Source organism: Eretmochelys imbricata, chromosome 6 (genome assembly GCF_965152235.1).
Source record: "Eretmochelys imbricata isolate rEreImb1 chromosome 6, rEreImb1.hap1, whole genome shotgun sequence".
In the NCBI taxonomy this organism is placed as follows: Eukaryota; Metazoa; Chordata; order Testudines; family Cheloniidae; genus Eretmochelys; species Eretmochelys imbricata.
Window position 1 is genome coordinate 86,363,516 of NC_135577.1, and position 17,235 is coordinate 86,380,750.

The window sequence follows — 17,235 nt, forward strand, 5'->3', positions numbered from 1 at the left end:
AGTACATGTGAAACTGAGGAGGCCTTGTAGCACTGTCTTAGGTCAGTCATACTATAGCAGGTGCCATGGTAGCTTACTTGCAGCTCTGCTAAAGCACCCAAGTCTTCTATTATTATATATGTGTTCCAGTAACACCTAGGAGCCAGTCACGGATCCTGACCCTATTGTGCTAGGCACTGTACAAGCCCAGAATAAAAAGCCCTGCCTAGGGTGACCAGATGTCCCGATTTTATAGGGACAGTCCCGATTTTGGGGTCTTTTTCTTATATAGTCTTCTATTACCCGCCACCCCATCCTGATCTTTCACACTTGCTGTCTGGTCACCCTATCCCTGCTGCAAATAGCTTACAATCTAGTATAAGACAGATGGATACAGACACAAGGAAACAATGAGATTGTATTGGTCAGCATAATAGGCAGCAGTTTCAGTGTGTCAGGAGCCTAACCATTGTCAAGATTTGTGCAGGTGTCATATTAAAGGAGGGATTTGAAAGAGCACAATGAAGTAGCTTCATAGATGTTTACAAGAAGCTGCTCCCAATTTTGTGGGATAGCATGGGAGAGAGCACAAAGATACTTGTTTGCAAACAAGTAAGGTGGAGAAGGCTGATGGAGCAGAGACAGGAGTTGACATCTTAATAAAGCATATGATAGATGATGGGGGCGGGAATACGTTGAGAAGGGCCTTGAAGCTAAAGACAAATACTGTGATTTGATGGAGAAGGGGGAGCCAGTGGTTGGATGCAGAGAGTGAGGTGATATGGTCAAAGTGATGAGCTGGGAGAATGATCTTTGCCTTAGCATTCTGAATGGATATGAGTGGGGGAGGATTGCATTTGTCAAGGCTGGAGCAGAGGTCATTATAGTGATCTAGACACAAGATGATGTGAGCTTGGGTGAGAGTTTTAGCTGTGTGGATGCATAGGAAGGGGTATATGTTGAAGATCACAAGCACAAAGAATTGCCAAGTCTTTATTGCTTCTGCTATTCTGTTCTTGGGCTACTGTTCTTAGCAAACTGCTGGTTGTGTGATGCTTTTATGAAGTGCACGAATGAGATGAGACTACTAAATTAATTTTTGCTTGTGATCCAATTTAAGATTTGAGCTCAGGTATACCAATGGAAAAGCTAGTGTAATAATCCACTGGTATATTTAGCCCCTTCAAGGTGTACTAATTTAGTCTGAGTCACACTTCCCATGTTCTTAAATTGTTTAGATACTGATTTCTTTGAGCTATGAACCTCTTAAGAATGGAATTTGAATAACACTAAAAGCAAACTACTGTGTTAATTAAATGTTAAGATTGTAGGATTTTTACTTTATAGATGTAGCAGTGCACAATGCTACATACATACATTTAAGGGTAGTGGAAAAGTGGAATTTAAACATAATAAATATCGAATCATTACAGTTTTACTGTAGGAGTAGCACAGACAAGTGCAGTTCCATTATTATAATTTCTATGGTGTATTGCATTGTCATTGTGTGGATATGTAACAAAGAGCTCTATTGTAATACATATACACAGGAGTTACAGTAAAGGCTACTGTGGAAACTATCTTAGAATTTACTGACTTCTATAATTTAATGCAATGTTAAGGTTTAGATCAGGGGTGGGAAAACTACGGCCCCGGGGGCAGCATCCGGCCCTCCAGATATTTTAATCTGGCCCTCGAGCTCCCGCTGGGGAGCAGGGTCCGGGGCTTGCCCTGCTCCGGCATGCCAGCTGGGAGCGGCGTTGGGGGCTGGCCCCACTCTGCATGGCTCCCGGAAGCAGCAGCATGTCCCCCGTCTGGCTCCTATGTGTATGTTACCCAAAATTGGGTCAGCTAGTAAGCTTAGGGAGGATTAATGACCCACCAGTGTTTGGCAGAAAGCAGCACGTTTATTATACTGATAGCTAAGCCTCAAAAGAAGGGGTGGGAGAGGGTCTCACGCTCACAGACGCAGACTCACGCTCCCAGGACAGGCACGGCACTGGAGATGTCAGGATCCTTTAAGGTAAGTGTCCCACAGCACAGCGATGGACGGTGTGATGAAAGTAAGTCTTCCTGGGGCACAATGGCAAACCACTGGCCAGGCGGTCTGGGCGAAGGGCCTTCACAGGAGGTACAGGCTTGTGAGTGCACTCCTGAGCACATGGCCCCTTCCCCTTTTAAGGACCTGCTCCTCATGGCCTGCTACTAGATGTGACTTGGCCGTGTCTGGTTGGTCACACTCCACCTTGGACAGTGTCCATGCATTGGGTGTGTGAGCGCTGCCTAATTAGTCCCAGACACCTTGTCTACCTGGGAGCTGTTCAAAAGTGGGGGGGCAGGGGGGGAAGAGATATAACAGACCTTTTGAACATACAGGTTATACATAGCATACAGATCACTGCTGCTTCTACAACAGTGTAGGGGCAGCCAGGGGGCTTCGTATACTGCCCTTGCCCCAAGTGCCTGAAGACAGGGCAGCGTACAGAGTCGCCTGGCTGTGCCTCCATGTAGGAGCTGGAGAGGGGACATGCTGATGCTTTTAGGAGCTGCTTGAGGTAAGCGCCGCCCAGAGCCTGCACCCCGACCCCCTCCTGCACCCCAACCCCCTGCCCCAATTCCCCCTCCCACCCGCCAAACCCCTCAGACCCAGCCTGGAACACCCTCTTGCACCCTGAACTCCTCATTTCTGGTCCCACCCCAGAGCCTGCACCCTAACCCCCAGTTTTGTGAGCATTCATGGTTTGCCATACAATTTCCATACCCAGATGTGGCCCTTGGGCCAAAAAGTTTGCCCACCTCTGTTGTAGATGTTAAGGTAATCTTTTAACTTTAGTTAAAAGAAGCCAAAATAGAAAAGCTGTTTCAATAAATACTTTTTCAAATGTACCTGTTTAGTTTAATGTCTGATTCTCAAACAACTGAACAGGTTTTCTTCATTATTCAAAATAGATTACCTATGGGTTGAGAATTAGTAGGAGACCTCATTCATGAGTTGCCAGCTAACCATTTTTATTCTAAGCATTTGTACCATTTGTAAGCACAGAGATGGGGAAAGGAGAAGAACAACAGTGGAAGAGCATCTGTGTATGTAGACTTTAGACTTACAGGGATTTACATTGTAAATTCTACTAGTTAATGTACAGCAAAACTGTTGAAAAAAATTTGATTTACTTCCTGGTGCTGCAGTGTGTTTTTAAATGACATTCATGTGGCTTTACAGATGCAGTATTTACTAGATCTCTTGTTTAAAGTAGTGAAGGGAATACATTCTTGGTAGATTCAAGTGATTTCATCCCTGACTTCATAATTGTATGGATTTGAAAGAACTGAAGCTAATCTTGAAGTAGCACAAGACAGTGAAGTTATACAAACTAAGCACTTTCACATTAAATATTTTGACATTAGAGACAGCATTTTCATAGGTTTTGACTTATCAAAGTTAAGCTGAGATCATACAACCTGAATGTAATAGTAAAAAATAAATTGGTTTGTCTTCTCTTCTCCCCCACTTTTTTCCTTTGTCTGTTTAGACTGTAAAATCTGTGGGATAGGGACTTGTCTTGCATGTCTGTGAAGCGTTTAGTACATTAGAACAGAATTTCAGTCTAAATGTTGTTTAAAATTTATATAATCATAGAAATGCAGGGCTTGTAAGGGACCTCGAGGTCATCTAGTCCAGCCCTTTGTGCTTAGACAGGACCAAGCATTCTTTCCTGGACCATTCCTGACAAGTATTGTCTAACCTATTCTTAAAAACCTCTAATGACAGGGATTCCAAAACATCTCTTGAAACCTATCCCAGTGCTTTACTATCCTTATAGTTGTTTTTCCTAAAATCTAACCTGTCTCCCTTGCTGCAGATTAAGCTGATTACTTCTTGTCCTACCTTCAGTGGATATAGAGAATAATTGTTGTCTTCTTTATAATAGCCCTGAGTATATTTGAACATTATCAGGTCCCCCTATAGTCTTCTTTTCTCAAGGCTAAACATGCTCAATTTTTGTAACCTTTCCTCACAGGTCAGATTTTCTAAACTTTTTATCATGTGTTGCTGTCCTCTGGACTCTCTTGAATTTGTCCGCATCTTTCTTTAAGTGAGGCGCCCAGAATGGGTGCAGTACTCAGCCTGAGGCCTCACCTGTGCCAGGTAGCACAGAAGAGTTACCTCCTGTGTCTTACATACAGGTGTGTATTACTTACTTACATAAATACTGATCAGTGCTTAAAATCCCAAAACATAGGGCACAGTCTTTTTATTCAACAGAATGTTACTGGTTAATTGTGAGGGGCTAGTTTAAGGATAACCCAAACTACACAAACTAACAGGAAGTGATCTTAGAAGGACAGGGATTTCTTATTGTGCCTTTACAGAGATAGGACAAACTTATTTATCCACAAATTTAACTTCCAGATCCTGGAATTTTGGGGAGTGGCTCTGGGCATTGGGATGCAGGATTCCAACATTTTCACTGAATATAAGCCCCTTCCCCCCAACCCATTAGACTACTGCCGCTTTAATGTAATTGGTGTAAACTGTGCCGCAAACATGCAAAGGAAAATTGACAACTGTTACAAACCAAATGCATAATTACTTGTTTAGCATAAGTAGTTAGAATATGTGCTAAGTGACCATTCAAGGCAGAGTGGCCCTTAACGCATATGCAGTCATGGGAAGAAAAGAGGGAGGGTTAGTGGGTTACAGATTGTAGTAATAAACCATAAATCCAGTGTTTGTCTACTTATGCTAAACAATTTGTTCCACCTGGCATTTAGCTGTGACACTTAGAGTATCTTTCCCAGACTGGAAGAAGAGCTCAGCGTGTCTCTAAAGCTTGTCTCTCTCACCAACAGAAATTGGTCCAATAAAAGATATTACCTCACCCATCTTGTGTGTCTCATATCCTAGAACCGACACAGCTAAAATTATGCTGCATTAGCACTAATAAGCTTTATACTGCCAAGGCAGAAGAGATTTTATCTGTTCACGTTAAAGATATGAATCTTGTTTGTATCTGAAAGAATCCTCCAAACCACCTGATAGAAACTCGTCTTTTGTTCAGCTGCATTGTGACTGTAAGGATTTTTTGTTTTTTGAGCATTAGTATGGTGGTGAATTTTTCTGTTGCTAGCTTTGGTTAATATTTTAAATAACTACTTTTTTGTAGAGTAGAGGGACTCTCTCACAACATAATAGGCTGGATTTTTTTTCACTGTACAGAATGTTATGTTTTCTGTAAGCCTTTATGTATGTTGACATTTTTGTGTTCCATTCATGTAATTAACAAATAGTGTTCTAAATGTCACTGCTCAATCATAGAGACAAAGGTGGACCAACTCTTTACTTTACCCACCTTGTCTCTCTAATATCGTGGGACCAACACTGCATGCAACTGTTCAATCATATTGCTTTTTGTTGTATACCGTTCTTGTATGTTGCTCATATAGATTGCTAGCTCTTCATGTCAGAGACCTTGTCTTCCTGTCTCTAAAGGACCTAGTATGTTCCTTCTGTTGTGAAAATGTGTCTAAAACTTACAGATCTATGCAGTCCCATTAAGTGTATGGAAACTCATCTTCTTGCTGGCATCTTCTCTATACGTGTTGGGATTGAGGTGTTGAATTCAGATTGTTGAGAAATAAAAGCAGCATGAAATTCCTTTCCACTGTTTGGTGGCATGTGTGTTGGAAGATATCTGCTTAACAATTAATTCTGATGGTACTGTAAAGTTCAGCTTTCTCTCTTTCTTTTATATGCTGTGATTTACTTATTTCAGAATTATTTAGAATTACATTGTGTGTCAGTTTGATCTTTAGACTTGCCTGCTTTTCCAAATCTTTGGAGTTCATTTTCAAACTGATATCTGTTCTGGGATGGAAGTAATGTTATCATTGGGGATAGCAGTAAAAATCTGATCTTTGAAGACCATATTATTGGGTGAGTTTGAATGACTTGGAAACATAATTTTAAAAAAGGTGCTGTTAGTAGATTAGTTCTGTTATCTGTAGCTGAGGTCTTGTGAGAGAAGCAAGGGGGCAAGATTTGAGATGTAAAAAATGTTTACTGAGTAGAACAGGGAAGTTTTTAACATCTATTTTGGGGGGAGGGGAAGTAAGAATAATAATGTAGATCATACACTTAACTATCTAGATTTAATATTTTTGATATCTGTATAAAAGGGAATTAGTTTAATCCAGAGTGGATAAAAATAGATTAAAACATTTTTTATTTAAATTGGACTTTTAAATGTAAAATTAAATATAGTTTATTTTTTTTTAATAAGCCTATTTTCAGATTTGAAATTGACAATTTATGTTAAGGCCTAAGCTTATCTATTGAAATCATTTTTTTTTGTATTTAATTTAAATATTAAGCAGTAATGTTTGCTGCCAGGTTTTAAAGAGAATCAAACCACTGAACTTGTTGAAGTCACTGGATAAGCACCTGGTACCAGAATTTGTTGATGTGCTAAACCAGTGTTTGACAGCAATAGCCTTTTTCTGTAGGAGCAGAGAGAATATTCTCTTCATTTCAGCTTATTCAACTAGTTCAGTTCAGTGACTAGCTCATTAATACTTAAAGCCTGGTCTATACTGAGAAAATGAAGTTGGCTTAACTACGTTGCTCAGAGGAGTGAAAAATCCACCCCACCCCCCCGACCGGCGTAGGTAAGCCGACCGAATGCCCAGTGTAGATGGTGTTAGATTGACGGAAGAATTCTTCAGTTGGCCTAGGTACTGCCTCTTGGGGAGGTGGAGTGCCTGTGCTGATGGGAGAACCCCTCCCATCTGCGTAGGTAGTGTCTACGCTGAAGCGCTACAGCAGCGCTGCTGCAGCAGCATTTCAAGTGTAGATGAGCCCTAAGATACCAGTTGGGAGTTTGAAGAAGCTGAAAAGCTCATTTTCCTCTTCCAATATATGAATGAAAACTAGGTATGAGAGGATGAGATATACTGTTTCTATAATTTGGAAGGACATGGTGAGACCAGAAACAATCAGTTCAATTCACTAACTGCAGATAATAATTCCTAGTTTAATAAATCAGTTGATTCTTAAATGCAAAACATGTTTTGATAACGTTTTTTTTCTAGTGTGCGGCAAATTTTAAGGAATTTTATTTAATAATAATTAATAATAAAATTTAAATGCTGTTTTGAGCTCTTTTAATTGCATATATTGCAAGTAAAAATAGTCTAGTAATTAAGTGTATAATTTGCTACTTTCTAACATAATAATGTAAAAAATAAGAAATGAAAATTAATTGAAATTGAGCTGTATAATTAAATAAATGTATATAGGCACAGTGTATCCTCCTGGTTTAAAAAAAAAAAAAATAAGCCTCAGATTTAGTGTAAAGTCTGTTTGCAAATCAACATGTTTTTATAGTTACCAGCCAATGAGAATCAACTATTTTTCTTTAGGAAAAGAACTAACAAGTACAAATACAAAACATGATTAAAATCAAGGTTGTATGGTTGCTGATTTAGGTCATGATGACAATTGGTTATTTAAATGGTTTTCATTTAAATCACTCTATCCTGATTTCATCCCTTACAACAGCATTTTTCAACGCGTGGGTTGTGACCCCTCCTCGGGGTAGGCCTGAAGGACTAAACTGTGTGTGTGTGTGTGAAAGGGGGAGACCATGGACAGGCCTTTCCATTGTTTTTCAGTGTGTCAACCTTAATTCTCATGGTTTTGAAGGATACCTTGCAAACATGAATTGAATGTTATGTGAAAGAGTTGTCTGCCTGAATTTGCAAAGAGCCTGAAACAGTTAAGAATTCTGACCTCAATTCATTTCAATGAGTGTTAACTCAGATGCCAATGATGATATTTTAAATGTCAACATTAAATATTTCATTGTTCACCAAAGCATGTAGAGAAAAGAAAGGATGTGCCATGTAATTGGGGATTGGTCCTGCTTTGAGCAGGGGGTTGGACTAGATGACCTCCTGAGGTCCCTTCCAACCCTGATATTCTATGATTCTATGTAGTGAAGATCTACACAATATAACTTGTAGTGATGGCAGGGTTGAAGTGAATGTGATTAATTTAGCTTTCTTGAAATGGAGAGCTCAGCTTTAATAAGTTTGGGAAATGCTACCTTACAGCTGCATCACTTGAAAAACAAACTCCACCTCAATTTTCAGAAAAGCTCTCAGTGATCTCTGCTACTTTAGATGAGCTGACAGATATTTGAAAGAACCAAGCCTCCAGTTTCACTGCTTGTCCTGCAGAAACTTGTGTTTTTGAAACCATTATTTTCTTTGTTACAGCTGCACTCAAATGGCGATAGAGGCTTTGAGAATGTGGAACTGGGGATCATAGGAAAAAACAAGAAAATCCCAAGAAGGGTCATTCACTTTGCAAGTGGAGAAACCATGGAAGAATATAGCACAGATGAAGAAGATCCGGTGCAAGAAAAAAAAGACCTCTTGCCTTCTGTTGATCCTGTAGGTTTGTTACAGATAATTCTTTATTTCATTTGCCATTTACTGGAAAAGTGACAACCACTTTTTGCACTTGGAAGAAACAAAAATAATTATTGAATTCAAATCTGACTTCTATTTTATTTTAGCCAATTACAGTTAGGGATGTAAATAGGGTTTAAAAATAGTAACCATGTAACCTATTAAAATTCTATCGGTTAAACGGTTAACCGTTAAGGAGTTCACATAGGCGGGGAACTAGGGATGTGTGGGTGCTGTAGCACCCCCAGGTTTTACACAGTGAGCAACTCCAGTATAATAAAAGGGAACAGTAGAGAACTTGCAAAAATAAAATGAAAAAATTGAGATGTTTCAGAAAATACCAAAAATATATTTTGAAGTATGTTGTTAGACTACATCAAGTTCAACATCTACATTTTAATTAAACTTTCCATATTTTCCTGATCCCCACTAATTCATGTTGGGTTGGAAGGGTAGAACACTGTCTTTAATACTTTGTCTTGAATAAGTTCACTGTGGTGTCAGTAACCCAGGAAGTATAGGTACACAGGAGGAGATACTTGCTTGTCTCAATCCATTGGAGTGTGTGCTACTATGCTCTAGCCACTGAGTGATGGCACATTGGAGGAACTAACCAGCCAACCATACCACTGTGTCAATACACCCATCACATCTTAAAGAACTCCGACTCTGTTAGCCGACGGCCAAGGATGTTTGGTGAGGTGCCAGCTATGCCCGTTTATACCATCCATGACTTTAACCGCTAGGACGCACTGTCCCTTTGCGGCGGGCAGCCCGGGCTAGGCTGATGGATGCCCCAAGGTCCTAACCACCCGTGACTTTAACTGCTAGAGCTCAGAGCTCCTTCGCAGCGGGCAGCCAGGATTGACTGACAGGCGCCCCAAGAGTTTGCCCCGTGGAGGCGGCACAACTCAACGCTAGGCTCTTAGCACTCTCACCTAATGGCCAGGCTTTAGAGCCAAAACGGCTGAGGTTCTTTAATTGTGTTGGCTGCTTTACAGTAAACCAGAGAAAACAAGTCAGGCTTATGCATAAATGGTTACCAAAATTTATTAAGCTAGATTCTAATCATGTGGTTACAAAATTGCTAGTGCCTACTTATTTAAATGTAGAGATGTTACACACACAAACAAGTTACAAAACTGAAGCCACAATCCCAAAGAAAGAAAACAAAGTATAGAGCTCTATTTCAAAATATGTGTACACTAAAGATAGGAGATCAGGTGTGGGTGCTTCTTACCCTCCTTGCATCTCTTGATTCCAGCGGTGCCAAGCCAGGATCGGTCACTCAATTCCGCGGAAAGACGAATAAGGGACAAGGCTTAGGGACCCTCTTAGCTGCAGAAGCCTTGGGAGGCTGTCACTTATCTGACCGGCAGATAGATAGTGAAAAGCACTCAAAAATCATGGTGCTGTAGGTCCCCTACTTATACCTCTGTACTCCTTTATTCTCTTTCTCCTTTCTTATGCCAAATTGAGGCTGGTCTGTCTGGGTGACGCCAGCTTTCGCAAGAGTAGTTTACACTTGCAAGGGAGAGAAACAATAAGTGTCGACTACTGGACATTTCTTTTATCAGGGTAAATATTTTCCCACCTAGGATGTTGGTGTGTGTGCATCACGCTATTTAGTAGGGGCTAAGAGCCATGTCTGTCACGGAGCCTCTGCCTGCTGTGAGCTTAATCGTTGTATTTGTTCCCAGAGGCACATTGCAGCAGCACACCTGTGCTTTCACAGCTTCAAAGGCTGTGCTGGAATATATGTTAAGTGCCCTGTTCCGGCTTCCTCCTGTGTTTCCAGCAATGCTGGTCTGAGGGGGGTGGGGCTGGCTGTCTGGCTACAGACTCCAATGAAGAGCTTTACTGGTGGGGCTCCCACAAGGAGTATCCTGGTTTTGGTATGGGTATTCTGCTTGTTTCTTCCTGAAAAAGTGTTGTTGCCATAGGGTTTGGTTAATTAGAGGGTAGCTGTGGGAAGGGGCTGTAGATCACATTTCTCTTTTCCATGGGCTTTGAGTTAAACTAGGTGGGAAAGAGAGAAATTGTGGGTATGAGAGAGGCCAGGTTGGAAAACTGGAACTTCAGCAAAAGGGAAGAGGGTATGTGGGGAACAGAAATTGGGACAAACGCAAATTACAAGGGAAACTGTGGAGTTAATCCATAATGGATTTGTAGCTTTGAACTCTATTATTGGGCTGAAGCTTGTCTTCATTTGGGAAAGAGGAACATGAATATTGGCTGGAGTGGACAAAGGATGGGATAAGGAACAAAAACATGTAAAGCGTGCAACTTACTAAACATGAGAGTATATTAAGTAAAAGTGCTTTAATTAAAGGGCAGTTCTTAGGCTTGCTCATATCCTATTTCTTTAGGGAGTCTGTGGGGAGCGTAGCATGAGTCACTCAGTACTGGCTAAGGAGGTCACAGATTTATGCCTGTATTCAAGTATTATTCTGAGTCAAAGTTATCCTCAACCACTCAGAATCTATCCTGGTCTTTCCCAATGCAAATCTCTCATTTAAATGTTCCCAACTATCCGCAATCAGCAGGAGGCCAGGCCAGGATGAATGATGGGACATTGTATGCAAGGCTAGGAGTACAGGTGAACTGCCTTCTCCTACATAAAGTACAAAAAGATTGTTTTCTTTTCAGTCCACTCCAGAAAGCCACTTCTTAGCGCATGATCCAAAGCCCACTGAAGTCAGTGAAAAGAGTCCAATGGAATTTAATGGGTTTTGGATAAGGCCTTTAAGAAAAGTACATGGCCAGTACTTGTATTCCTTTGAATAGCACTCTCCCATCTGTACTGTGTTGAGGGAAGGCACTGGAGAGCCAGCTGTAGTGAGGGTACAGGCTACGTCTACACTAGAAACTTCAAAGCGCTGTCGCGGTAGCTCTCATGGCAGCGCTTTGAAGTGAGAGTGTGGTCACGCGTGAGCGCTGGGAGAGCGCTCTGGTAATCCACCTCCACGAGGGGAACAGCTCCGAGTGCTGGGAGCGCAGTTTCTAGCGCTCGGAGCCTGTGCAGACCTAGCGCTTTAAAGCACTCAAACTTGCTGCGCTTGGGGGTGATTTTCACACCCTTGAGCCAGCAAGTTAGAGCGCTATAAAATGTAAGCGTAGACAAGCCCAGAGACACACCACTCTACAAACTGACGTGTTCAAAGTACGTTCAAAGATGCATGGTAGATGAAAATAGTGTGAGGAGTTCCTTTTCTTGCTTCCTGGTTACAGATTTGTATACACTAAGGAACATGAAGTGTGCCAAAGTTGAGATTGGTTCCCCGCCCCCCCCCCCCCCATTACTATGTAATCCTTAGTTTTTTATTAACTTTTTGAATTAAAAGAATTCTGTGGCTTGTGGAGCACTGGTTGTTTTCACTCCTTTTTTTCTTTTATGAAAGAAGCTTCATTTTAACAATTTCAATAAAGGTAAACTCGACGAAGGGTTGCTATTATCTGAGGTATGTTTTCTGTATCCCAAATGAGATGAGGACAAACTAGTCCAAGCTGAGCTGTGATGTTTTTGCAAACAGCTGCTTTAAAAATGTTTTATATTGTAGGATTTCTATACACACAAATAAATAGTCAGTTTGCTGGGACCAGCATGTCTACAACTCATTATCCCAGTTGGGGTACTAAAAACTATGTTGCAAATAATAGCAGCTTCTGGTCCAATTTACCTTATAGAACATTTTAGTACTTTGGAAATTCTGCATCATAAAATTTTGGAGCCCAGCTGGTGTTGGCTCCTCTACTGAGTTGAGGGAAACACTTTTTTTATATTGCAGAGAAAGTATAATTAAGCCAAAACACTTACTGAATGTTTTAGAACTAAACTGAAAATGACCACTTTCCCTTAGCTGACAAGCTTTAAGCTTAGATTTTCAAAGATTATCTGAAGAAATAGCCAAGTCCAAGGAAAGAAACTGTATCAACTCAGTCTCTCTAATTACCCCTTCCTACTCAAAACCCAGAACCAGTACTCCACTCTCATCCTCCTTGACTTACCAGCCACCTTTGACACCATCTACCATCCTCTTTTCCTTGAAATATTGTCTTCCCTTGACTGCTCTGACTCTGTTTTCTCCGGGTTCTTCTACCTCCCTAATTGCTCCTTCAGCTTCTTGTTTCCAGAGGATCCTCCTAATTTCCCCCCTCCAACTTTGTGTGGTCCACAGGGCTCTCTCCTTGGTTCCCTTTTCTACTCTCTACACCTTATCTCTAGGTAATTTCATGAGTAAATTCAACAGCCACCTCTATGCTGATGACTTCCAGGCCTGCCACCTTCTGTCCTAACTAAAATCTCTGCCTGTCTCTGGCTTCTCTTCAATGATGTCTAATCATAAGGTCATGCTTAACATGGCTAAACCAGAGCTCTGAGTCTTCCCTCAAGCCCCCCTCCCTGCTACTTTCTTTCTCGATCACTGTGGACTTGCACCTCTCTAGGTCCTCGTATCCAGAGTGTCTAAATCTTGCTGGTTTTTTTTTCTGTGTATCATCTGTAAGATACATGGCATGTTCTATCCATCTACACAGCTAAAACTCTTATCCACGCTCACATCATCTCACATCTTGTTTTACTACATCGTCCTTTTCTCTGGACTTGACAAATGCAATCTTGCTCTACCCATTCTGAATGCTTCTGCAAAGATCATTTTCCTAACCCATTGCTTTGACCATGATGCCTCTGTTTTGTATCCCTCCACTGGCTTTCCCTTCTCTATGCATCAAACATAAGATGGCTTGTTTTTATTTTCAGGGCCCTTTGTGACGTTTCCCATCCTACCTGTTAACTCTCATTCACTATCAAAATGTCAGCTCTCGCCTCCATCACCCATTTGTTAAATTTTCAAACAAGCACCTTTGTTCATTCATAGAATCATAGAATATCAGGGTTGGAAGGGACCCCTGAAGGTCATCTAGTCCAACCCCCTGCTCGAAGCAGGACCAATTCCCAGTTAAATCATCCCAGCCAGGGCTTTGTCAAGCCTGACCTTAAAAACCTCTAAGGAAGGAGATGCTACCACCTCCCTAGGTAACGCATTCCAGTGTTTCACCACCCTCTTAGTGAAAAAGTCTTTCCTAATATCCAATCTAAACCTCCCCCACTGCAACTTGAGACCATTACTCCTCGTTCTGTCATCTGCTACCATTGAGAACAGTCTAGAGCCATCCTCTTTGGAACCCCCTTTCAGGTAGTTGAAAGCAGCTATCAAATCCCCCCTCATTCTTCTCTTCTGCAGGCTAAACAATTCCAGTTCCCTCAGCCTCTCCTCATAAGTCATGTGTTCCAGACCCCTAATCATTTTTGTTGCCCTTCGCTGGACTCTCTCCAATTTATCCCCATCCTTCTTGTAGTGTGGGGCCCAAAACTGGACACAGTACTCCAGATGAGGCCTCACCAATGTCGAATAGAGGGGAACGATCATGTCCCTCGATCTGCTCGCTATGCCCCTACTTATACATCCCAAAATGCCATTGGCCTTCTTGGCAACAAGGGCACACTGCTGACTCATATCCAGCTTCTCGTCCACTGTCACCCCTAGGTCCTTTTCCGCAGAACTGCTGCCTAGCCATTCGGTCCCTAGTCTGTAGCGGTGCATTGGATTCTTCCATCCTAAGTGCAGGACCCTGCACTTATCCTTATTGAACCTCATCAGATTTCTTTTGGCCCAATCCTCCAATTTGTCTAGGTCCTTCTGTATCCTATCCCTCCCCTCCAGCGTATCTACCACTCCTCCCAGTTTAGTATCATCCGCAAATTTGCTGAGAGTGCAATCCACACCATCCTCCAGATCATTTATGAAGATATTGAACAAAACCGGCCCCAGGACCGACCCCTGGGGCACTCCACTTGATACCGGCTGCCAACTAGACATGGAGCCATTGATCACTACCCGTTGAGCCCGACAATCTAGCCAGCTTTCTACCCACCTTATAGTGCATTCATCCAGCCCATACTTCCTTAACTTGCTGACAAGAATACTGTGGGAGACCGTGTCAAAAGCTTTGCTAAAGTCAAGAAACAATACATCCACTGCTTTCCCTTCATCCACAGAACCAGTAATCTCATCATAAAAGGCGATTAGATTAGTCAGGCATGACCTTCTCATTCTCTCATGCTGCTGCTTATGCTTGGAAGGAGCTCCCCATAGAATCTTCAAAACTACCTCATTATTCTCCTCCAAAAATGTCCTTAATTTATTTTGTTTCATATAAAAAGACTTAAGTGGTTAGGCTGCTGATGAGCTCAGGCCACGGTCTATCATACTGACTAATATTGTTTCCTTGTACTTCCTCATCTGTTTGCCTGTCTCTTGTTTGTATCTTGATTACAAGTTGCTTAGAGCTGGGACATTCTTTTTGTTCTGTGTTTGTACAGCGCCTAGCAGAGTGGGGTCCTAGTCCATCATTAGGGTTCCCAGGCTCTACTACAATACGAATAGTAAATAAATCTGTGAGTCGGTCAGACAGTAAAATAAAAGCAAAGCCAAGGCCATGCATTGAGTGCACAAGGAAGTCAAAAATAAACTACCCCAAAATAATCATTGGTCTTAAAGATTTTTCAGCTCATGGAAGGAGGGAGTGGGGTGGGGAACCTACGCTGTCTAAGTCCTTTACCATAATCTTCAAGGAGTTTGTTTAACTAAAACATTTTACGTTCTAAGCCAAGTAACACTGAAATTCTCTTGGAATGTATCAACAAAAATACAATACACTCCCCATCCTTAGACTCAACACACATTGTTGCTTTGCTTTGGCTAAATTATGTTAGGCTTCTTTTTGATCGTTCAGTGTTAAAGTCGTTAGTCCATTACAGTCTGTAGTTACACTAGATTTGTTGGTCTTATTGTCATGACAGGTAGTTTGCTGCCATGTTGTCTCTCCAAAATAATCTGAATGTGTGGGGTTTCTTTTTTTAAAAAAATTAGGTGGGTCCACAATGTGTAGAGCTCTTATTAAATGTCCTTTTGAGTCTTTTAGTTACTAGGGCTAATATTTCTTCAAGTGAGTGAGCTTCCTTACTACAATTCAACTTCCTTAGGAATAGAACTGTATACTACTACAGCTGAATATTCCTTGAGATGTTTGTAAATTTTAATTTTAGTTGCATCTTCCTTCTCTGTGTGAATTTAGATAGAGAGGGTTTGTGTGTGTATTTAATAGAAATGAAACAAGATTTGCAACATTAATCACTAATTGCATCTTCTAATGCAAATCTGATAAATTCTATTAGAAGAACAAAGTACTTTTCCACCCCCATTCTCCCAGTCAAAGCATTGAGATTTCTTTGAGCATAGGGGATTGGAATGCACTGTCTCAATGCTTGTTAATAAGTCTTATTTTAAGTGCCATTTTTTCTAGTATTATTCAATACGTTTAAAGCTACTTCAGTTAGAGTAAGACTTTTATATAGAGAGAGCTATTCTGTGGTAATTCTGTTCATCTGACTCTGGAAGGTCTCTCTTAGTCACTTGCAAACTAGCTGTTCTCTACATCCTAGTTTGTATTGCTTTTGGGAACTTTTGGCACCTTTGGAAAATCCTACCCATGTAAACTAAGGGAGCAAGTAAAAAGAAAGGAAAGCAGGATTAATCCCTGTGTGTGTGTTTCCTTGTTCCCAGTGTTTCACTGTGAAAAAACATTTTTCTCTCTTCCTCTTGAATTAGCACAGAATAGCTTCTCTTCTGTCTTTCTCCCTCCTTTGAGACAGTTGAAGGAACACTTTACCTTTTGGATTATGGGATACAGTGTTTCATATTGACTAGTTATGCTGGTTGTATTGAGGGCACAGTTTGTAACTGAAGCAGGGGCTCTGATAAATAACTCTTTTTTCTTAGAATCTTATTAAAACTTTTCATAGAGGTGGTCCTGATTTACTAAATTTGTTTAATTTTGCATTGTGGCAAGATAGTGGAAACTAGAAAATTATGTACATATCATTGAATTAAAAGTACTATTAAATTGTATCTGAATTTGCATTGCTTCAATAGTACGTTAAAATAATTTTGCATTTGGTTTATTACATTCCTGTTACTTTGAGAAGTTCAGCTCCTTTTGGTATTTTTAAATGGTAAAGTAATGCTTCTAGCCGCTTGCTCGTTGCTAACCAGCAGCACTCTAAAATGGTTTGTCCTGTGCACTGTGTGAATGCCTTTTTCACCTTACCACGTTGTTTATCTGTATGGTGCCAACCATTACTCCCATTTATAGCAACATCCTTTCTAGCACTCTTCCTGACTTCCCTGACTAAACAGGCACAAACATGACTGACTACATTAGAAGGACTGCCAACTGAGTACTTAATTAACAAGCATAGGGTGCTTTTGTGTAGCTAGGACAGCAGCCTTTTCGCTTATGCTTGTCACCATAGCAGGACACTTCCTATAAGCCCTGCTAAAAATACATAGTGTCTGGATTCTCAGTTGGCAGTCAACAGAATGATGCAGGTAGTGTGAAAGATGGTCTTGTGTAAGCCAGAGGAACGTTCTATCAGATAAGCACTGAAATCTGGTAATCTGCATACAAACACAAAATGTCATTGTGATGCTTTGTCTTTAAACCATAGAGATTAGTTCTAAAACCTTTGATAGCTATATACATATTAAATAACATATAAAGCAAGAATTTTCACACTTGTTTTAAACAGCATTTGTCAGGAAGACTCGATTTAATCATGGATTTCTACATAAAAGTGCATTCTTGCTGGTTCTTTTAACTTTAATACATATTCTTCACAACTCAGATAGATGTAGGTTTCATTTTTAGAAGGTACACACTATA

The 17,235-nt window shown here is 40.9% G+C and overlaps 1 protein-coding gene across 2 annotated transcripts in view; it reads left to right on the forward strand.

The window, feature by feature from the left end:
* Positions 1-17,235, forward strand: part of LOC144265952 (signal recognition particle subunit SRP54) — a 77,117-nt gene that overhangs the window by 50,050 nt on the left and 9,832 nt on the right. Inside the window, exon 2 of one of the 2 annotated variants that reach the window (XM_077819048.1) lies at positions 8,257-8,433. The exons of the other annotated variant lie outside the window; for it this stretch is intronic. Coding sequence (XP_077675174.1) covers positions 8,257-8,433 — 177 coding nt within the window. The remainder of the gene's footprint in view (positions 1-8,256; positions 8,434-17,235) is intronic. 2 annotated transcript variants of the gene reach the window in all.